Consider the following 24,253-nt stretch of genomic DNA (forward strand, 5'->3'; position numbering starts at 1 on the left):
ACTTTAATAAAGCTGAATATATTATAATTAGGACTGCAGTGCAAGGAGAAGTGGTTTGAGTTGAGTGCTTCTGGTTTTTCTTATACTTGATTTTGACTGGCATTCCAGTAATGTATTTAAAAAGTAATTTATTTTTTTATGCCTCACAACCTTTTGTTTCCATCTAGATATTAAGTAAGCTGTCATGCAGCCAATGCATTGAAATATTTTTATTCTTCTACACTTATTTTTGTCTTGATTGGACTTTCATAATGATGGTTTGCCACCCAGGGCAGCGTATTTAATTAAAGTTAGTTTTTTGTGGTTTTGTGCATAGCTCCTCCCCTTTCTGGTTGACCCCACCCATTCAGCTGTCTCCTGCAGCCCCCCTGTGATTTGAAGTCACCAGCCACCACTGATCAATGGGTGCTGAAAAGGGATCAATACTGTCACGAGCCCAAAAGCCAAACCTCGTCCAATTACCAGCATAGATTTTGCATGTAGCTGGTTTATGTGAGGTCAAGAGAATACAGAGTTCTGGAGAAGAAAGTGAAAGGAAGCCTGGCTATCAATGGAACTGGAGAAACCAAGCTCTCAGCTTGAGGTTCACATTGTTCAGATGAAGTACCACCACTGGATGGTACAGGAGATCTGGAACTGGGTCCAGAATACAAGGTTGTTGAATCAGATAAGGCCAAAGAAAGAGGAACCGTATCCGTTGAGGCCAATAAAGTGCAATGAGGATAACTTTGCTCTTCAGCGTGATTGCCTTTTGTAGGTGTTTTGGAATTCAGGGAAATGGGGGGGGGGCGTACAGCAGCCCAGAGGGCCAAGTGTGTAGAAGATCATCTCTCGGGAACTCCCCCAGAAAGGGGGGGGGGTCAGGGCAAAATAGTTGCTTCACTTGTTTAGGGGAGAAGCAAATATGTCGTAGCAAGGCTGGCCCCATAGACAAAAATTATTTTGTCACCTTTGGATTGAGAGACCACTCAAGAGGCAGAAGAATACACCTGCTTAGTTTGTCTGCTGGCACACTGGAAGTCCCTGGAATGTGTTCAGCTATCAGAAAGCAGTTGGAAGAGATTGCCCATTGCCACACTCAGAGCTTCTCAACATAGGGGGTAGGATTTGGTTCCTCCCTATTTGCTGACGTGCCAAACCACTGTCTGTCTGAATCACAACTGTTCCAGAAGGAAGAAAGTACAGTTTTGTACCTACCACAAATGTAGATGCCCGATAGATATGCAACTGCAGTCCTGACATATGGGTTGTCCTGCCTCAGGCAGCCCTTGATCGGCGGATTCCAAAGTCTGGGTCCGGCTGATGTCGCCTCCTCCCCGACGTCAGAGCAGCTGGGGTATAAAGGCATCAGCTGGCGCCATCTTCTTCAGTGTTTCTTGCCCCAGATGCCAGGTGCCCTCCAAGGAAGGCTAAATTTTGTGAATGGATAAACAAAAAATCCAGAAATGCACAACAGTAATAAACAGATACACCATAACAGATAACCCCAGCTTGTAGGAAAAAAGGGGGGGGGATGGACCCAAGGGAAAAAACAGAGGGGTAGGAGGGAGGGAAAACCTGACTGCAGTTGCATATCTATCGGACATCTACATTTATGGTAGGTACAAAACTGTACTATGTCCTTCAAGAATGCAACTGCAGTCCTGACATATGGGTTGAATACCATAGTCAAGCTGGGGGTGGGTAGGACTAAGCAAGAGATGGTGTAGCTAGAAGGCCCTGCAGGACTGCCGAAGCAAAGCCTGCTCGGGATCTGGAGTATAATGGCAGGTTGTAGTGTTTGGTAAATGTATGCACGGAGCTCCATGTAGCAGCCTCCAGAATATCTTTTGTAGCCACTCCTCTTAGAAAGGCTGTGGATGTGGCCATAGCTCTGGTGGAGTGTGGTCTAATATTGACTGGCACACTTTTTCCATGGAAAGAATAACAGAATCTGATGCAGTGTCCAATCCATTTTGAGACAGTTTGCTTGGTAACTGCCTTTCCTTGTGCCCCAGCAGCATAGGCTACGAACAGTTGGTCAGACTTCCTGGTAGGCTTTGTTCTGTCCAAGTAGTAGCGTAGTTGCCTGTGAATGTCTAAAGTATGCAACAGCTTTTCCCCTTTGTTTTGAGGATTAGGAAAGAAAGTAGGCAGGTGAATTGCTTGGTTTAGAGACACTCTGGATATCACTTTAGGCATGAAGGAAGGATCGGTCCTTAAACTCTGTCCTGATGAAAGATGAGGAAAGGAAGAACTGCCATGAGGGCCTGTATCTCCGAGACTCTTCTTGCTGAGGTGACTGCCAACAGGAAAACCTTTTTCCAAGATAGGAATTGCATTTCTGAAGATGCTGCTGGTTCAAAAGGAGGAAGAGTTAATTTTTCCAAGACGTTCTTGGGTATCTGAATGCTCTGAAACCCCAGAGGCTTCATCTGAGGAGAGGTTGTCTGCCTGCTCAGCTCTAGGCCTTTTTTCTGCAGGTGGCTGAGAACCTCTGTCTGGATGGGGCTGAGACCCCCTGATAAGAGAGATTAGAGCTGCAGCAAGAGACATGATCTGTCTATCAGAAGAAGGGGCCTGTGAGGTAGGCTTAGGATGGGCCTTGGCCTGGCTGGCGGCCTTAGCACATGCAAAGGCCTTGATGGACATGGATACAGGAGGCCTAGCTGCCCCACGTGCAGGGGTAACCTTGTCAACAGGATTGGTGTCGGGTAGATCGAGAACTTCGGTTTCTGGAGGAAAATCAACAACCGGCACCAGTGTAGGCTCCGAGGCCGAAGAGCGTGTTAATGCGGTGTAGTCAGCCTGGAGCGGTAGAATAACCGCTTCCGAAGGGACCGAAGCACTCGCGGAGGGCTTAGGAGTACTATCGGTAGAAGATGTGGGCCGAGGGTGTCGGTCCCGGTCCTTACGTTTTTGGTAGTTTGTTCTGTCGGCTGTTCCGACGGCATGATGTAAGCGTAGGATTCGCCAAAAAAGTTTTCGGCAAATTCTGCCTGGCGCCTGAGAGTGCGCTTATTAAAGCAAGCACAGGCAGCACAGGCTGAGACGTCGTGGTCTGGGCCCAGGCAAGGGAGGCAGTAAGAATGGAAGCCCTTATGAGGTATTTGTTTACCACAAGACAAGCAATTATTAACTTTCTCAATTTGTTCTGACATCGGCTCAGGCAAGAAAAAATGTTCCCCAACTGGGTACTTAGCTTTTTAGATGACTTCGGTAACTGAAAACACAGGAGCTGACCGACTGGCACTTGCGAACTGCTTCTGCTTCGGGCACCGCGTGGCAAAAAAGACTGAAGAAGATGGCGCCGGCTGATGCCTTTATACCCCAGCCGCTCTGACGTCGGGGAGGAGGCGACATCAGCCGACGTCGGACTCAGACATTGGAATCCGGCAGACCGAAGGGCTGCCTGAGGAAGGACAACCCATATTGTCAGGACTCCAGTTGCATTCTTGAAGGACATCAGTCTGAAGGCTTGCAATGCTAAAAGCACCTCCCTTAACTCCATGACACTGATATGCAAGCTGACCTATGCAGGGCTCCAAGTGCCTTGGACAGACTTTCCCCAGACAATCCCCCTCCATCCCTAATGGGATACATTTGTCGTCACTATGGCTTTGGGTTGTGGTGGGACAAAGGGATGGCCTAAAAGAATGTCTTTGGAGTGCATCCTCCATGCTAAATCTTTCTTGCAAAGACTGGTGATCAAGATCAGATCCTACATGGACTGGTTTAACATTGACCATTGAGACACTAGCAGCCATTGTAGTACTCTCATGTGAAATTTTGCTAAGGGAACCAGATTTATTGTCACCATGGAGGCTAGTGCTTGTAAGAGAGCTAACTTTCCTGTTGCAGATGATCTTCTGGACCCGAATTTTTATTTTCTGTATTTTCTGTAACCTCACAGGGGGAAGAAAAGCTATGAAAGTTTGGGTATTTAGGAGCACTCCTATGAATTCTAAATTCTGTGTCAATTTTGATTTTTTTATAATTTACAATTATTCCCAGAAAGCAACAGAGGTGAAGTACATGATCCCTCACTTGTAACAATCAGTGCCTGGTCGGGGTGGTAATGAGTCAATCGTGTAGATACGGAAACACTTTGAATCCTTGTAATCTCAAGTGAGCTGCTACTACCGCCATACATTTGGTGGCCACCCTGGGGGCTGTGGCAAAGCCAACAAGCAGAGCTCTGAACTGGTAGTGATTGGCTCCCAGACAGAAGCGGAGAAACCTTCAGGATTTTGTCCATTTTTATAAGATAATATGCGTCCTGAAGATGTAATGAGCACATCCAGTCGTTCTTTTCCAGAAATGGAAATATGGACTGTACCAGGACCATCTGAATTTGTTGATGAACTGACTTGTTCTGTACACTTGGATCCAAAATTGGTCTCCAGTCCCCTGTCTTTTTTGGCACTAAAAAGAATCTTAAGTTAGTTCTGGATTCTATCTGGTCTGGTGGGACTTCTTGGATGACTCTCTTCTAGCAGTTTTTGGATTTCTAGAACTGTTTTTTTCCCTCTGACTGGTTGGATCAGGGATTTTTTTTCATACAGGGAAAAGGGAACCAAATAACTCCTGAAAATGATCCCTCTGCACCCATCTATCGGAAATGTTTTGTAGCCAGGCATTTTGGTGCAGGGATAAGCGACCCCCCCCCCCCCACTAAGACTACCCCTAGAGGAAGACAATCAAGCCTCTATTAGGAATGCTGCCAGGGTTTTCCTGATAAAGAATCCCTGAAACCCTGGTTCTGCAGGCCACCTCTGCCTCGTGGGTGTTGTCTTCCATTAAAGTTGCCCCTCTGCCCCTAAGGGAACTACCGCCAAGTGTGTCCTGAAAAGGCCATTGGGACTTTCTGAACCACATCTTTCCACTGCCTTTCTGGTTCCCCGAGAAAAATCGCCGAGGAGGGGAAAAATGTATGCGCACGGCAGCGGGCTGAGTTGCCCAAGAGGTAGATGGTCAGGTACCAAAAGCCTGCAGGCACACAGACTCCTCAGAAGGATTATTGGACTTCCAGTCACCGCTCCACTTCAGTATTTCCAGGAAGTCTCCGAAGGAGACATCATCAGGGAGTGACCTTGGGGATCCCTCTCCTTCATTGAAGTTGGTGTCTTCAGTGATAGATTCCTCTGGGGAACTCAAGTGTTTCCTCTTACATTTTCTCTTCTTAGCGACCTCCTCAGTGGGGTGGTCTGGGGAGATATCAAAAGAGGAAAGAACTGCTATCTGGAATTCCTGAGGTTTCAGCGTCCGCTGGCCCAATGGGAGTGCAGGATGAATATCAGGGCATGAGGAGGAAAGAGATACTTGCTCAGATGTAGAAGTAAACTGTCTGATGACTGTCAGAGCTCTCTCCATTGTCTCGAAACCTGGGCCCTCTGAAGATGGAAGGGAGCCCAGAAGCGAGACAGACTGCCTCAGAACCATGGTCACTTCCTGCTCTGACGAGAGAGCCGAGACAAAAGCCAGAGCTGAGCTGATCTTTGCCGATGCCCCAAGGTGCAGAGAAGGCTCCAAAAAAATAGGAGTCAACTCCTGCCCCTTGCAGCCAACAGGACAAACTAGACCCCAACAGGTCTCCAGATCTGAGTGGGGTGTAGACCTTAGAGCAAAAACCGGTTCTGAAGATGCGGACAATTCAGGAGCCAACGTAGTTGGCACCAGGAGGCTCGGAGCCAAAGACTCTAATGCTTCACATGAAGTCAGAGGAGGAAAAACTGGAGGAGTGAAGGAAGGTTCAGCTCCAACACCCAATGGGGGTGGAACTGAGGAGGTACAAGACAATCCATGCACCAAGAGTATTTTATTCACCAGCCTCTCCATGTCATCTTCAGTTAAACTTCTGGTGGAACGTATGGACATGATAGACAGTGATTTTGGTCTCTCCAAAAACAGAAGGTAGTCAAACAGAAAAATGATCAATTGAGGGAGAATATGAGGTTTTTGGAAGAGTGACAATACTTGGTTCATCAGACTGCAAACTCGGTGCTGAAGTTGGTATTGAGGTAGACATCTGCACTGGTAATTTCTGTGTTGATACTGTTGGTTCCACAGGACCCTTCGGAACAGGAGATTTAGGTATGGAAATGGTTCCAAAGATACTGACGGAACCGAAGACTTTGACCTTTACATAGGAGGTGCTGACAGTGTACAAGGCACTGACAGACTCCTTTTCTTAGGCTTGTCTGAAATTTTAGAGGATGACTGTGAAGAAGGGGAAGACATAACAGTCTTGCTCCTCGTTTTCTTTGGTCCAGATGCAGCTTCGCTGAAGGCTGAAGGTATCAAACCTTTAAGGATTAGCTTATTTTTCCTTTCTGCAAGTGCCCTGTGACTGAAACCATGACATATGGAACAGTCTTCTTGCAGATGCACAGGGCCTAAGCAATAGACATACATCTGGTGGTTAACTGATATTAGTATCTTGGGTCCGCATTTCTGACATCATTTAAAACCAGATGGGACCTTTGATTCATCTGCCATGGAGATGAAGAAAAGGCGGTCAGCAATGGCGAAAAAAGGCAGTCAACTAAAACAGTTGTACACACAGTGAAGCAAAAGAATCATCTCACAACTGAAGACACTGTTGAACAGTATTTTTCTTTTTTTTCTTTTTTTTTAAAGAAAAAGAAAAAACAAGTAATAACGAGAAGGAGAAAGTCTATCAACAATAGACGAGATTACACCAATGTGTAGAAAAGAAAAGAAAGGGAGAGAAAATGCTCAGACAAGACAGAAACAGTGGGTAGGGTTTTTAAGGAAATCGACTAGCAAGAGAGTTATGAACAGACTGAAAAAAATAGAAAAACTATAACTGAAAATTTACTTAGCTTGAGGGCGACGGCAAATGCATCAGTCACAGAAAGCAGCAAATCAGATCTCAGATAATTGGGAGAGAAGCATTCTGGGTAAGGATAAATCTCAAGAGTTTTTGGCCAGTGCAAGCTGCAATAATGGCAGAGTTAGTTCCGATGCTTAGAACTGAACCCATATAGAGAATAAAATGAAAATTGACAATCAGATCAAAGGATATCTTAAAGGACACCAAAAAGTTTCATAGAAGCATCCAGGTGTAGCTCCTTATGGCAATGTCTGAACCAGCTGCTTGTGAGGTTCCTTCAGCTGTGTGGGAGATTAATCTCATTGAAGCATTTGATATAGATAAGACTGGCCAGTTGAGAGGAAGCCCTTTTGAAATCCTCAGCAGACATGGACTCGGGTATTTGATAGTCCTTTAGTCAAATCTTTCTGAAGCCTAGTAAAGTGTGCCAGATAATTAAGTGACCTCAGAGCAAAAGTAGCTGGGCTCGCTGTTATGCGGATGGACAGAAGAGCTCTGTTCTGCTAGCTCTTTCTTGGTGGCTGCCTCCTCCACCACAGCCTCAACTGGGACTCCTTTGCTCCAGTTGGGTCTGTTTTCAGGTGGGGCCAAAAACTTGTCAGGGCAAACCTGGGGATGGACTTGACTGACAGGCCACAACCAAAAGCCTCCAAGAAAACCAGTTCTTCTGTAGAGAGGATTTGAGACAACCAACTCCTTTCTGCTTCAGGATCTCTAAAATATCTTCAAAGGAAATGTCATCCAGTGGTGATCTGGGGGATCCCTCTCCATCCAAATCGGTGTGTTCCATGTGAGACTCCATGGGGGAAGTCTGTCTCTTCTCTTACACGTCCTCTTCCGCGGCACCTCTTCTGTGGGATGTTCTGCAGAGATGTTGGAAAGAAGGGAAGTTGCTCTTCTGGAACTTGCTATCCCTGTGGAATAGATATGACTGACTTAGAACTCTGAAACGAGAGAAAAAGGGTAGAATCCTAAGCATGAGAAGACTGTTCTCTCTGGAGAGGAAAAAGTCCTTTCCACAACAACAACGGCAGAGGGACCAGGAGAAGCCCTGACCTGCACTCTCAGAGCCAAAGCTTCCAAGGAGGTTAGATCAAGGACACCTCCAGATCACAGCCTCGAGGGGAAAATTGGATCCAAACTGTCTAGGGCCGAACCGCAGAAGAGAAAGGATAGATTCAGCAAAACGAGCCGAGCCTATGCCCTCAGATCAGATGCTGACACTTCGGCTCCAAGTCCCATTCTGATCCATGGGTGTTGGAGCAAAACCAGACAGGGAAGTAGTTGGAGTGGAGGAGCAAACTTTCTTCAGGTCAAAAACAGAGCCTCTTGGGGATCTCTGATCCTAGGGCAACTAAACCACGGGTCAACTAGGAGGAGGAGATAAAATGGACTTTGAATGCACAGTCACGGATCCGGCAGTAGATGGAGCTGGCAGGACTCCCATCTGGATCTGAGCTCTGAGAAATTTTCACATTATCCTATCCACAACCACTTCTGATAAACTTCTGGAGGACCTAGAAGATGCTGAGGAAGGAATCCTAGAATGTTTCTAGAAACAACTGCGCAGGCAAGTAGGGCAAAACAGGTTTGACCATATATTTAGGAGTATGGCTCCTATGAGATGCACTGGGCTTCAGATCTGAGGTTTTAGGATCCGGTGTGGATGTCACATATCAAGGAGAGAACTAATGGAGTCAAAACCTTTGGATCTGAAGATGGTTTTGGGAGACTTCGGATCCAAAGATGTCAAATCCATGATTTTTCTTACTTTTTCCATAGGGTTTGATGAAGATCTTGAGGACATATGTGAACTTCTCTTGAGCTTCAAAGAAAAGTACAGTTGTGTACCTACCATAAATGTAGATGTTAGAGTGTATTCACTGTTGCAGTCATTACTCTTGGGTTATCCTGCTGGCAGGCTACCCGCAGTCGGCCTGAATTCCAAAGTCTTGGTCCAGAGTCGGTTGCTGTTGCCTCTTCCCTGAAGTCAGTGCACCAGGGGTATAAAAGATGCAGCTGATGCCATTTTCTTCCGTTTTTCTTGCCCCAGATGTCAGGTGCCCCTAAAAGGGTAGGCTAAATACATTATGCCAATAAACATGCATGCACTAAAGTAAACATTTCCTTCATCTACAAGCAACTACACCACATAGGTTGTATAGAACAGAGAAGTACAGATAAGACCCAGCAAAAGAAAGGGGGATGATGGGAGGGTAACCTGGACTGCAACAGTGAATACACTCGAACATCTACATTTATGGTAGGTACACAACTGTACTATGTTCATCGTGTTTCACTGTTGCAGTCATTACTCTTGGGTTGAATCCCAAAGCTGAGGATGGGTGGCTGGGCTAAATAGGATTAGGAGAAGCTATAAGGCCCTGCAGAACTGCAGCGGCAAAGCCTGCTCTGGATTTAGAGTAGAGAGTTAAGAGGAAGTGCTTTGTAAAAGTGTGCACTGAACTCCAAGTTGCAGCCTCTAAGATGTCTTTGGTTGGTACTCCTCTGAGGAAGGCTGCTGAAGTGGCTGCTGCTCTGGTTGAATGTGGCCTAATGCCCTTAGGCACTGATTTGCCATGCTGTGAGTAGCAGAAACGAATGCAATGGCCTATCCATTTTGAAATAGTCTGTTTTGAGATAGCCTTTCCTTGTGATCGTGCAGCATATGCCCTAAAAGTTGCTCAGTCTTTCTGAAAGCTTTAGTTCTGTCCAAGTAGAAGCATAGCTGTGTATGTCCAAAGAATGCAGAAGTCTCTCACCCTTGTTTTGTGGGTTTGGATAAAAGGTAGGCAAGTGAATGGTTTGGTTAAGGGCCACACTGGACACCACCTTAGGCATAAATGTCGGGTTCATCCTCAGAGAAACCCTGTGTGGATGGAAAATGATAAAAAGGTTCCACAGCCGTGAGTGCCTGTAACTCAGACTCGTCTTGCAAAGGTTATTGCTAGGAGCAGAGCTGTTTTCCAGGATAAGAATTTTATATCAGCTGTTGAGGCTGGCTCAAAAGGAGGCAGTGTGAGTTTTTCCAAGACATAATTGAGATCCCATGCAGGTAATGGTGCTCTCCTTGGAGGTCTTATGTTTTTGGCCCCTCTGAGGTACTGCCTTATTAATGGATGAGAAAAGTTAGGTGGTTCCGTATTGTAATGGGCTGAAATGGCAGAGGCATGAATCTTAATTGATGAAAAGGATAGGCCTTTGTCCAGCATCTCAGTTAAGTATTGTAAAATCTGAGGAATATTTGGTTCAAACGTGTCAATTCCTTGTGCCTGGTTCCAAGCACAGAATCTCTTCCATTTTTCTGCATAAGATTTTCTGGTACTGGGCCTTCTGGCCTCCAAAATAACATCCTTCACAGCTTTGGAGAGAGGAGTGTTCTAAATGGCTATATTATCTGCTATGCTGCCAGATTTAAGGTCCTGAGTTGGCTGTGCAGGATCTGATTGTTTTGTTGAGTCAGTAAGTGAGGAATATGAGGCAATGTCCAGGCTGGACCTTGAGACAAGTTCTTTAGGAATGGGTACCAGTGCTGGCGTGGCCAGTCTGGGGCAATCAGTATCATTTTTGGCTTCGCTTGTCTGACCTTTAGGAGTACCTTGGGGAGGAGAGGTAGTGGAGGAAAGGCATATACTGTTAGGTTTTTCCAGCTGAAGGATAAGGCATCCACTTTCCATGCTTGCTTGTGATAAGTCCTTGTGCAGAATCTCTGTAGTTGGCAGTTGTGAGTAGAGGCAAATAGATCTATGTCTGGGCATCCCCATTTCCTTGTTATGCTGAAGACTTGTGGATCCAGTTTCCACTCGTGGGGATCCCTGAGGTTTCTGCTTAGTTCATCTGCCAGAGTATTTATTTTTCCTGGCAGGAATTGTGCTTGCAGGTGAACTTGATAAGTCAATGCTGTATCCCACAAAGTCATGGCTTGTATGCAGAGGGGGTAGGAATGTGTGCCTCCCTGCTTGTTTATGTACCACATGACTGTAGTATTGTCGGTCTTCATCAGTTGTTGTCCTGGATGAAGTAGATCCTTGAAAGCTGTCAGGGCATTCTGAACAGCTAGCATCTCTTTTTGATTGATATGAAGATGCATCTGGCTTGTGGGCCATGTGCCCTGAATACATTTTCCTGCAATGTGGACCCCTCAGGCATAATCTGATGCATCTGTTGTTAGTGCTTGCCTGGCTGTGGGTAAGGTGAATGGCTGTCCCTTGTTGTGGTGATAGGCCTGTGCCCACCATCGAAACTCCTGTTGCAGGCAGGGAATGAGAGCAATTAATGTTTCCAGGCTGTGGCAATGTTGAGGCCAAACACTTTTTAGATACCATTGTAGTTTCCTCATATGCAGTCTGGCATATGGAATTAGCAGAATGCAGGACGCCATGAAGCCCAAAGCCTGCAGAATTTTTCTTGCAGATAACTGGGTCTTTGTTGCCAGCATTTTGAAGAAGTCAGCTGCCTTTGTTTGTCTGGCGTGAGATAAGCCATCTGGGCAGTTGTATTTAAGCTTGCACCCAGGAATATTATCTCTTGAGAGGGTACTAGTTTTGATTTCTTTTCTTTTACTGTGTACCCTAGGCAAATCAGTAATCTTTTTACAAACAGTAGATGCTTTAGTAGAATGTCCCTGTTCTCTGCTTGAATAAGGCAGTCGTCCAAGTAAGGATATATTTGAATTCCTCTTCGTCTGCAAAATGCAATTAATGTTGCCAGGCATTTTGTGAAGACCCTGGGCGCAGTAGATAAGCCAAAGGGCAGTGCAGAGAATTGGTAGTGCATTGAGCCAGCTATGAATCAAAGGTATCTTCGGCAAGATTGTCTGACTGGGACATGCAGGTATGCCTCTTTTAGGTCCAAAGTTACAAGATAAGCCTTCTTGCCCAGCATGGGCAGTAGCTGCTGCAGAGTCAACATTTTGAATTTTGGAACGTCCAGAAATGTGTTTAGAATAGACAGGTCCAGTATTGGTCTCCAGGCTTTATCCTTTCTGGGTACCAAGAAAAGTCTTGAGTAAAATCCTTGAACCTGCTCCTGCTGTGGTACTCGCTGAATGGCCTTCATGTCCATGAGGGATGAAACTTGCTTTTGTGCCTCTGCCCATTGATTGTGTGGCAGGTCTGGCATACCTTTTGCCCTTGGCAGGGTGTGAAAATGGAACCTGTAGCCCTGAGACACTATGTTCAAGACCTATTTGTCCTGGGTGATCATGTGCCAATTTTGTAAAAAAAAGTGCTAGTTTTCCCCCTAAGGGGGCTGCCAAAAGATAAGCGCTTGGTTCTGGCAGAGGAAAGTCATTGGGACTGTTTCCTGTATGGCTGTGATTTGTCTTCTCCGCTTTTGGAGGTAGAAGCACCCCATTGTTTAGGCCTGTATGAGCCTTGGGGCTGGGATCTGCCTCTGGGGCGTCTGTATCAGCCTGTCTGTGGCCTGTTTGACACTGGAAAGGACCAATTCTTAGTAGGCCAGTTCCTGCTAAATCTGGGTGGCTGCACCTGTAAGAAATCCTTAACTGTCTGCATAGATTTCACTTTGTCCTCCATTTTCTTCAACACCTCTTCTGCTTTAACACCAAACAAAGTATCATGCTGTAATGGAGCATCTAATAATTTTGCTTTAACATGATCAGGCAGATTCTGTTCCTTTAACCAAGCATTTCGCCTAATGACAGTACCCGTAACAGCGGCCATGCAAGAGGCCTCCAGAGAATCAAAACCACATTGCAAAGTATGCTTTCCCACTTGTTCAGTTGCATGCAATAAATTCTGTATTTCCTTGTTTTCTGCACATTCAGAAATTAACATGTTCTGTTTAAGCATTGACAATAAGTATTGCTGATATTTAAGCATATGAAATTGACAATTTAAAGCCCTCACAGCCAAGGTAGCAGAAGTGTAAACCTTTTTCCCCCATCTGTCCAGTGTCCTTGAATCCCTATCAGAGGGGATAGGGTTTTTTGCAGTCGAAGCCTTGACCCCTTTGGGACCCTGGGAAATAGCTTCTGGGTCAGCAGCAGGGTTTTTATAAAGAAATTTATGTGAATCTGGAACCATGTAGTATCTGTCTGGCTTAAAAGGTGCAGGGGGCAAAGAGTCAGGGGACAGGCCGGACATTGAAAATACATAATCTACAATGTTTAAAACGGGAGGGATAGCAAGAGGCCTGTGCTGAGGTAGTAAAAGAAAATCTCTAAGCCTTTTCTTAGATTCTGAGTAGTCTTGGCTCTCCCAGTGTAAGTGCTCCCTCATGGTATGCAGGGTTTCCCCAAAAGAATAATCCTCAGGAGAGGAGGCTGAAGGGATAGATTGTTCAGCATCGGAATCCTCATAGGGAGGGAGAGAGAATTCTTGGTCAGAAGAGGTGTCAGAGGAAATGGAAACCTGAGCTGAAGATTCATATTCTGTCTCTTGCTTAGGCCTCTTCTCAGGAGGAGGATAGGAACCCCTGATCAAAGTAATTAGGTCTTCGGCCATTTTTACCATCTGTTTTGTAGGCATGGAGGCCTGTCCATGGGCTTGCTGCACTTGTTTCTTTGGCTTTAGTGGTGCTTTAGTCTTTGCCTTTGAAGCTGTAGTCGGTTTTATATATAACTGTGTAGGCCTGAAAACATCCTCCGAAGCCAATGCCTGCTCAGCGGCTCCGGACCCATCTGAGGGAATATTTTCCAAGTGTCCAATACCTTGAGTTTCCAGAGGCCTAGTCTGCTCCACGTGGGAGTTGGAAGTGGCCTGCGGCTCTGAGGTAGCGGGCGTCAGGGGCTGCGAAAGCACCTCACTGAGAACCGGCGACTGGCTTAGAAGAAGCCTCGTCAGTTTTGGACCTCAGATGCCTGTCCTTTTCCTTGCGTTTCTTGTGAATTGCAGTAGTCGGATGGCTATCCGACGACATAGTGTAATTAAATCTTCGGCCAAAGTAATGAAAAGCAAAATCGTACCGACGCTTAATAGTGCATTGGTTAAATCTAGCACAAAATCTGCAATTAGCTACGTCGTAATCAGGGCCCTAGGCAAGGAATACAATAAGAGTGGAAGTCCTTATGAGGTATTTTCTTCCCACAAGAAATACAATTAACTTTTTCTGACATCGGTCTGGAGCAAGAAAAAAGTTTCCCAATGGGGTACTTAGCTTTAAATGAAGACTTCAGATCTGAAATTCGAACAAGAAAATTTCAGGAGTCGACAGTCACTTGCGAACTGCTTCTGCTTCGGGCACCGTGTGACAAGACAGACTGAAGAAAATGGTGTCGGCTGCATCTTTTATACCCCTGGCGCACTGACGTCAGGGAAGAAGTGACAGCAACCGACGCCGGATCAAGACTTTGGAATTCAGGCCGACTGCGGTTAGCCTGCCAGCAGGATAACCCAAGAGTAATGACTGCAACAGTGAAACATGATGAACATCTGATTTGAACACTCTTGGAATGAAAGTAAAGCACAACATACAGACCATATTTAAATGGTCGGGTCCAAGGCAATAAACGCATTCCTTGTGGGCATCTGAGTTGGGGATCTTATGGCCACAAGAAGTGCATTTTGTAAAACCCATCATTTTTTCAGACATGTTAGCATGGAAAAGGCTATAGGAGAAAAACTAGAACTTAAAGTATACTACATTTTTCTATATAGTAGAGCAAAGAAAGGAAAAAATAAATGGTTTCCAACTATGGTAATACGAATTATCCTGCTTAAAAGGAAAAGAGAATGCCAACAATGATACAAAAGACTACTAAAAAAGTAGTAGAAAAAAAAGTTATTCCTAATGCCCAGCAAAGCTAAGTGAGAGGTACAAATGAAAATTTTAAGCTTTAACATTTAAAGAATGTAAGATGTTAAGACAAACTGAGATAATTTCAAAAATAAACTTTCTACCTTATTCTCGAGAGCAAAACCTGTGTCTAACCATAAAAGCAGCAAATGAGATCTGGGGCAATAGGAATGGAGTAGGGCATTAGGGCTAGAGGGAAGAGCTCAAAAGTTGGATATGAAGTTTGGTAAATGCATCCAAGTTGGATCCTAAGATCAGATCTAGGCCCATAAGTCAGGATGAATGAAAAGGACAGCATTACATGCAAACAGCAGCATGGCTGGCCCCACTGATGGAAAATCATTTCTGCTACCAGAGGGTTGCGAGACCACTCGTGAGGGGAGAAAGCCAGACCTGCTCAATCTGTCTGCTAGCATGCTGGACTTGCACAGAATATGCGTTGCCAAAAGAAAGTGGTCAGACGTGATCGCCCAATGATAAAAACTCTCATTGCCTCTCAACATAGGGGATAAGACCTTGTCCCCCCCCCCCCCCCGTTCGCTGATGTACCAGACTATGGACATATTTTCTGTCTGGATGGCAATCATCCCTGGAGGGAGAGCATCTAGAAATGTCTGCAATGTTAACAAGACTGCTCATTTCTAGGACACTGATGTGAAGACTGGCCTCCAATAGAGACCAAGTGCCTCGAACTATCATTTCAAAGTAATGCTCTCCCCACCCTATTTGAGAGGCATCCGTAGTCGTTGTTATGGCTGTGGGTAGTGAGAGGATAAAAAGAGTAGCTCTGTGAAACTTCTTTTGCAGTGATCCACTAGGTAACATGTTCCTTGCAAATTCTTGTAGTTTGTATTGGAGCAGAGAGGGACTATTGTCTTACATACCACTAAATTGTAAGTTTCCACTATAGTACCCTCATGTAATATCTTGCTAGGGGTACTAGAGTTATGGAAGCTGCCACAGATCCCAGCAGTTGTAAAACTACCCTTACTGGAGGGAAACTAAAGTAGACTACATTTATTCACTGAAGTGGCAAACAAAATCTGAGTTAGTTCTGGAAAGATTGGAGGATAATGGGTAAGGGGTGGAACATGAGCTCGGGAGCCAAGTCTTTAGTAGTGGCCGAAGTCTGATCAGAGACCCCATCGATTGAAGAATGGACGAAAAAGACAGATACCTAATGTTTTCAGCAATGTTCTTCAGTCCCTAACTGGTTCAGTCTTTAGAGCTTATCACTGGATGATACTGTTCTTCAACTCACTATTTCTCGGTACCCTAAAAAGCTCGACCCCATCAGAAGAAAATGTGTTAAATCCACCCAAACTACCCGGCTATTCCACACTAGTCGGTACTCATGCACAATGGAAACAAAGCTTAGCGAAACTGGCAAAGAACCAAATCTCCTCACTTTTAAACTTATTAGTATCTCTGTAACCTTGTTAAAACTCAAGTCACTGCTGATAAACAGTATTAATTAGATCCAGAAATAAACCACACAAAAACAAGAACTTTTGGTCCTCTGTTAACAAAAGCTTACACCTTGGAAATCCTACTGCCCCCAACCTCAGCCCAGATAACTCTCCCATAAAAACTGCTAATAAATTACTCTCTCATTTTACAGACTCGAATGCTACTCTAACACAAAATCCTATACAGACTCATGAAGGCCCTGAGGAGGTTTCCCACTTCCGATAAACCTCTTCTCCTTATAAACAGTCTCCGTAGTCGCTGTTATGGCTGTGGGTAGTGAGAGGATAAAAAGAGTAGCTCTGTGAAACTTCTTTTGCAGTGATCCACTAGGTAACATGTTCCTTGCAAATTCTTGTAGTTTGTATTGGAGCAGAGAGGGACTATTGTCTTACATACCACTAAATTGTAAGTTTCCACTATAGTACCCTCATGTAATATCTTGCTAGGGGTACTAGAGTTATGGAAGCTGCCACAGATCCCAGCAGTTGTAAAACTACCCTTACTGGAGGGAAACTAAAGTAGACTACATTTATTCACTGAAGTGGCAAACAAAATCTGAGTTAGTTCTGGAAAGATTGGAGGATAATGGGTAAGGGGTGGAACATGAGCTCGGGAGCCTAGTCTTTAGTAGTGGCCGAAGTCTGATCAGAGACCCCATCGATTGAAGAATGGATGAAAAAGACAGATACCCAATGTTTTCAGCAATGTTCTTCAGTCCCTAACTGGTTCAGTCTTTAGAGCTTATCACTGGATGATACTGTTCTTCAACTCACTATTTCTCGGTACCCTAAAAAGCTCGACCCCATCAGAAGAAAATGTGTTAAATCCACCCAAACTACCCGGCTATTCCACACTAGTCGGTACTCATGCACAATGGAAACAAAGCTTAGCGAAACTGGCAAAGAACCAAATCTCCTCACTTTCAAACTTATTAGTATCTCTGTAACCTTGTTAAAACTCAAGTCACTGCTGATAAACAGTATTAATTAGATCCAGAAATAAACCACACAAAAACAAGAACTTTTGGTCCTCTGTTAACAAAAGCTTACACCTTGGAAATCCTACTGCCCCCAACCTCAGCCCAGATAACTCTCCCATAAAAACTGCTAATAAATTACTCTCTCATTTTACAGACTCGAATGCTACTCTAACACAAAATCCTATACAGACTCATGAAGGCCCTGAGGAGGTTTCCCACTTCCGATAAACCTCTTCTCCTTATAAACAGTCTCCATCTTACATATAAAACACCTAACTCAGTAAGCTCAAGCCCTGTTCACCCTTCGTTGTCAACCTACCTACAGAATATCTAAAGCTTGCAGCTATTTCCATTACATACTCAGTCTCCACCTTGATCAATAGAATCATTCTTGAATCATGTGTCTCATCTCTCTGGAAAATTTTACTACATCATACTTCTTCAAAAATGTGATAACTTCTCCAGGGGGGGGGGTCTTTAGGCCTATTGATACCTTATCCCTCCCTCTCTAAAATTCTAGAAAAGTGCATACATCAGCAAATTTTACAATAGCTTCTTCAAGAAAATCTACCATCTTCTACCCAACATGCCTTTTGCCCTTACCATAGCACAACAGCAGCCCTGGTTGCCTCCTTAGATAACAAAGCTAGAGATAACTTCCCTGTTTTAAGACCTCTCAAAACCCTTCAACCCAGTCTCTCTCTCTCAAAATTACTCTCTAAAGTGCCTGCACTTGGGTGTGATACAACACTCAGGTGGTTCCCTAACTACCTATCTCATCAGAAATCTGTAACGGCTCTCTACAAACTCCTCTACTCTCCCAGTTAATACCTGCGCATGCCAACATATACACACACTTTTTTGCCTCTTTTTGTGATCGTGCTCTTTTTCTTTTCTTGATCTCATTCGTATAATTTTACTGTAACTTCTTTTACTACTTATATGTTTTTCATGATCATATGTATACAATTTGTATTATGTCGTATGGAGCTTTACTCACCAGACCTCCACTGAGAATGGGACTTACTTTCCCAGTAATGACATGTCAAATGCTTAAAGTCTGAGAGCGCCAAGTATGTGCCTCTGGATTGCATTTGCTGACCACACACTTATAATGCATCTAATTAATCCTTAATATCTTGCTCCCTCCCAAAAACTTCACATCTTGCTACTCTCAAGCAAGACAGTTCTAAGCACTCAGTAAATCACCAGAGACCTACAACATAGTTCTTAAAGTCTGTAGGTATGAAGTATCCTCCACATCCTAGAATCACTGCCAGTGTTTCAAATTGGTGCCTAAACATCCTCACATACAGAATAAGTTCTTATTTACTTTATCTTATCTCTCCTCATCTACTGGTATCAAGACCCACAGCCAACCCTCTCTTACTTTATACCTAAACTACAGTAGTGCATCAAACTCAAATGGAGAAACACCTATGGAACTCAACCTGCTGGGGTTCAACACCAGAGAAACATAACTATCTGGTTTGAGGTCCGTCTTGTATCACTCAGTAATGTTTTCATGGAATACCTTAGGAACTTACCACCGGCTGTGCCAACAAATTCATACTGGTGACATATGCATAAAGATCTAAATTGATAGCACCCAAATCGACAAGATTCCTAGGTAATAACACTCTCTCCAAAGTAAGTCTAGGACACACATCTGCCCATATAAACCTTCTCACAAGCCTTACTGGTGCAAAGAAACCATTTGGTTATCACAATAAAAGGCCAAGAAAATAAACGGCAACTGGGGAAAAAAATCTAGACGGCAGAAACCCTCAGATTTAAATTAAACAGCAGCAATTTCTGCCGCTCTTGTAGATTAATGTGAACATGATCTAGTTCACACATGACTTAACACAACTCAAATGAGAGACTATCACATGAATTTGGAGAGAAAGTTTGGTGTTGTCTAAAGTAATATTGCCCCAAAATTGCACAATATTTTAGTTTGTGTGCATTGTTATACAAACTAATTCGGTTGTATTAAGTATAGTTACTGAGAAGACTGAAAGATTTATTTGAGAAATACGGACATAGATACCTTCATTTTTATTTGGACTAGAAACTGAATGCAGTGAAATTTAGACCATGAGTTTTAAACCAAGTCTTCTTTACTTGTTTAACAAATATTGGTTTTGGACAGATTTTACTTGGTACTCCTTCCAAGCTACTGTTGATTCCTACACTGAATCAAACAGATTTATTGAGTTTTGATCTATTAACTGTGCTAAGTAATTTAGCACATTCTGCACATATCACTTTTTGCAGCATCAGATCCAATTCAGTAACGTGTCTCTTATTTGATCAGCAACAAACTTGCTGTGGATACTGAAGATCAGAAGACTGTGGTTTGCATTTCCACACAAAGTGCTTGGGTTCATTTTCTAATACTAACAACACAGTGCAACATAAAATGCTGGCTGCACTTCTGAGTGTGAAATCCTTTGGATGAGGATTTAAACAGATGTCTCATCTGTCAGAGTTACTAGTAGCTCAACTGAATGTACAAGATCCCATGGCATTTATCAAAAAGAGTAAGGAGTAAAGGAAGTTCCTTGGTACTCTGGCCAAACCTCCCCTAGTCAGTTTGAAATACCCTGTCGATCTCCCATGAAAATAGGCCAATGAACTAGTGAGACTAATTCGGTGAACAAAACAAATGAAATAAATACAACGCTAATAGCGCAAACATTCTATCCCAAATTAATGAACTATACAACTCAGTAAATTCGGTGAGTATGGATCATTTACTTACTTAAATCCACTAGACAAGCATCATTGCACTCAGTGGGACTTTGTGGTCTTGTGAAGAACAGACAAGGCAGGTTATCTCTTGACTTAAAAGCAACTAAAAAAAATTTTGTCACGACTGCAGTATTCAAGTTTCCCTCTCAAAATTGAAATATACTGCCAGATTTCAGGACAACTTCTATAACATACAAAAACATAGCACAGTTCATCTATTAATTTTTCCTGGATGTTCCACTTACAGTCAGGAATAAATCAAATTTAAAATCCATAATTTCCAGTTCTCAGACAATTACCTGGAGAGAGAGGCTTCCAATCTGGCTGCAGTTAAACAATTTATCAAACAAAAGACTAAAATTACATATGACTTCTTCCATCAGGAGCCATTTGCATATTCAGGAAAACCGATTTCAATGTGTGTCCATCCTGAATACCCAAATGTTACACATTTCAAATCACATTGCTACAGGCCTCCATGTGAGGTGATATATATGATGTTTATAATAACTACCAATCTTCCTGGATAACAAATTAGCTACAGTAAACACTCCATATCTTGTTTATCCATATTGCTAGATGTATAGTTGGGAATGCCACCCCAATCCGGTGGGATAGATGGCAACAGTAGCATTTCAAACATGAGAGAGGACATGTTTCATATTAAATGCAGAACATACCTTGTCATCAAGCTGTTTGTATAATTTGGCAATTTCTTCTTCACATTTCTCTTTTTCAGCATCAGACAATTTAACTCCAACTGTAGTTGCTGGTTTCTCGTTATTAGTAGTAGTGTCTATTATCAGAGCATCAAGATTAGCTTTATCTTTGTCAAACCGCTCTTCCACAGGCACAGATTCACCTTGAAGAAGAAAAAATAATGCACACGGTTGGCAAGCTCACCATTAGGGATAACATATTCTGTAGCAACTGTCATTCAATAATGCAATATCCCACCAAGAGCAAATAAAAAAAATCTAACAATTAAAAAACAAATAAGGTCCACAAGAATTAAGTGCTTCACAGTCAAAATGAAAAACAAAGTAGAAAAAACAGTGAAGGCACAAACAATGCTGTTAAGCAAATGTTTTAAGAGAAATAAGTGCTTTCACGTCTTGTCATAGACGCTTCATCAGATTCAGGATAAAAACACTCGATAAAACCAAGTCTTAAATACGACAAGAACATTTCAAACTCTCCAATCACAAAAATACATCAATTAGAACAATTAAATAAAAACAATAAACTTCCATTAAAACTATTTATTCAGAACTCTATCAATTAACAAGGGCTTAATAAACACATTGTCATTCAGCCTATAATTTTTATAGGACTGCAAACGTAAAATCCACTTTGTTTCCACTTTTTTTGCAGCATTTCTGATTTTCTCTAACCTAACACTTATGTACTAATTCCAAAACCAAGAATCTAAACTTATGTGATGTGCCTAAGTTCAAAATGTGCTTGGCTAAGATATTTGTTTCGTCTTCCTATTTACTAGCATAAATACGCTCTCTGATCCTCTCCCTTAGAGTTCTGTTGGTTTTACCACATAATACGAGGGGAATGTAATACAACATGTTAAATACACTAAATTTCTGGTACTGCAGTCAGCATAATGACTGAACACACATTCTTTGCCAGTGTTAGGATGAACAAAGGTCTTTCTACCTCCAGTACAGGAGGGGCAATTACATTGCCTACAAGCAATAGTACCCTTCCGTTGTGACTCAATAATATCAGTGTGTTGGGTTTCATAGCAAAGAAGCCTTTTCAAAGATTTTTCATTCTTATATGAAAATGCAGGAAAATCACCTACTAGCTGTCTAACTATCATCTGTCAATAAAAGCTTCCAATTTCTGCACATTATGTCTTTAACATCAGAACTATTCCTAGTAAAAGGAAGGACTACCCTACATCTTGGCACTGTTCTTATTACCACCTCTTAACTGAATAGCATTAGATGGATTCCTATTCCTATGCTTGTTAAAGATAGGGGTACCCCTACCTCTATGATCTGTGAATTTTTGCAGACGCTCAAAACCACATTCAGTATGAGCATATCCCCTATCTGTGAATAACTTCTCAAGCTCATGTACAGCTATATTACATTCAGGATTATTGCTAGCAAGACGTGAAGTACTAAGACTCTGTCCCTTCACAATGTTGTTATATATATGGGGGGCTGCATACTATCCCTTGAAATATGCTTATTAAGTTTGCAATCTTTCTTAAAAATGCTAGTAGAAATACCATGCAAATCTCTGTTAATCTTAGCATCCAAAAACTCAATTTCATTTAAAGAACATTTATAAGTAAAATGTAAGAAAGTAGTACTGTTATTCAAAAAAGCAACAAAATCTTTTATCACTAGATTCATCCCACAACTAGAAAATATCATCCACAAATCTCTTATAAAAGATGACAAATTAAAAAAAAAAATCAGTATTCCGTAATATTTGTTCAGATTCTCAGTGTGCCATAAAGTACAGTTTTGTACACTTACCATAAATGTAGATGTTTGAGTGTATTCACTGTTGCAGTCATTACATTTGGGTTATCCTGCTGGCAGGTTGCCCTCAGTCGGCCTGAATTCCAAAGTCTTGGGTCCTGCGTCGGTTGCTGTCGCCTCTTCCCGGACCTTCAGGTCATCAGGGGTATATAAAAGATGCAGCCGACGCCATTTTATTCAGTTTTTCTTGCCCCAGATCTCAGGTGCCCCCAAAAGGCTAGGCTAAAAATATGTAAATAAAACATACATGCACCAAAAATAAGGTTTACCTTCATCTATAAGCAAATACACAACCTAGGTTGTATAGATTACAGAAGTAAAGATAAGTTCCAGCAAAAATAAGGGGATGGCGGGTGGGTAACCTGGACTGCAGCAGTGAATACACTCGAACATCTACATTTATGGTAAGTGTACACAACTGTACTATGTTCTTCGTGTTTCACTGTTGCAGTCATTATATTTGGGTTGAGTCCCAAAGCTATGGTTGGGGGGCTGGAGCTAAGCAGCATTAGGAGCAGCTATAAAGCCCTGCAGAACTGCAGTGGCAAAGCCTGCCCTGGATTTAGAGTAAAGAGGCAGATTGTAATGTTTTGTAAAGGTATGCACCGAACTCCAAGTAGCAGCCTATAAAATGTCTTTGGTTGGTACTCCCCTGAGAAAGGCTGCAGAAGTGGCTGCAGCTCTGGTTGAATGTGGCCTAATGCCCTTAGACACTGGTTTACCATGCTGTGAGTAGCAGAAACAAATGCAGTGACCTATCCACTTTGAAATAGTCTGCTTGGAGATGGCCTTTCCTTGTGATGCTGTGGCATATATGCCACTAGTAATTGTTTTGTCTTTCTGAAAACTTTAGTTTTGTCCAAGTAGAATCTAAGTTGTCTGTGTACCTCCAAAGAATGCAGAATTTTCTCCCCCTTGTTCTGTGGATTTGGATAAAAAGTTGGCAAATGAATTGTTTGATTAAAGGCTACACTGGATAAGTACAGTTTTGTACCTACCATAAATGTAGATGTCCGATAGGTATGCATCTGCAGTCCTTACATATGGGTTGTCCTGCCTCAGGCAGCCCTTCAGTCGGCCGGATTCCAAAGTCTGGGTCCGGCGTTGGCTGATGTCGCCCTTTTCCCGACGTCAGAGCGCCTGGGGTATAAAAGCATCAGTCGACGCAGTTTTTCTTGCCCCAGATGCCAGGTGCCCTCTAATGAAGGCTAAATTTGTTGAGATGCAAAAAATTCCAAACATGCACAGTAATATATATATATATATATATATATATATATATATATATATATATATATATATATATATAACAAATACACCATAATAGATAACCCCAGCTAGCTAGAAAGGCTCAAGGAATACCACAGAGGGGTAGGAGGGAGGGAAATCCTGACTGCAGATGCATACCTATCGGACATCTACATTTATGGTAGGTACAAAACTGTACTATGTCCTTCAAGGATGCATCTGCAGTCCTTACATATGGGTAGAATACCATAGCCAAGCTGGGGGTGGTAGGACCTAAGAAAAGGATGGTGTAGCTAAAATGCCCTGCAGGACTGCAGTAGCAAAGCCTGCTCTGGATCTGGAATATAATGGTAAGTTGTAATGCTTGGAAAATGTATGCACGGAGCTCCATGTAGCAGCTTCTAATATGTCCTTTGTAGCCACCCCTCTTAAGAAGGCTGTGGAGGTGGCTGTGGCTCTGGTGGAATGAGGTCTAATGTTGGCTGGCACAGGTTTGCCATGAAAAGAGTAACAGAATCGAATGCAATTCCCTATCCATTTTGAAATTGTCTGTTTGGAAATTGCTTTTCCTTGTACACCAGCAGCATGCACTACAAAAAGCTGGTCAGTTTTCCTGTAAGTCTTAGTTCTGTCCAAGTAGTAGCGCAACTGTCTGTGAATGTCCAGGGTATGCAGAAGTTTCTCTCCTTTATT

At 43.0% G+C, this 24,253-nt stretch overlaps 1 protein-coding gene across 1 annotated transcript in view; it reads right to left on the reverse strand.

The window, feature by feature from the left end:
• KIF5B (kinesin family member 5B) overlaps positions 1–24,253 on the reverse strand; it is a 2,669,048-nt gene that overhangs the window by 1,392,510 nt on the left and 1,252,285 nt on the right. The window contains exon 12 of the mRNA XM_044066703.1: positions 20,480–20,661. Within this exon, the coding sequence (XP_043922638.1) occupies positions 20,480–20,661 (182 nt within the window). The remainder of the gene's footprint in view (positions 1–20,479; positions 20,662–24,253) is intronic.

Source organism: Protopterus annectens, chromosome 3.part1 (genome assembly GCF_019279795.1).
Source record: "Protopterus annectens isolate FY-2018-M chromosome 3.part1, PAN1.0, whole genome shotgun sequence".
Taxonomy (NCBI): Eukaryota; Metazoa; Chordata; order Ceratodontiformes; family Protopteridae; genus Protopterus; species Protopterus annectens.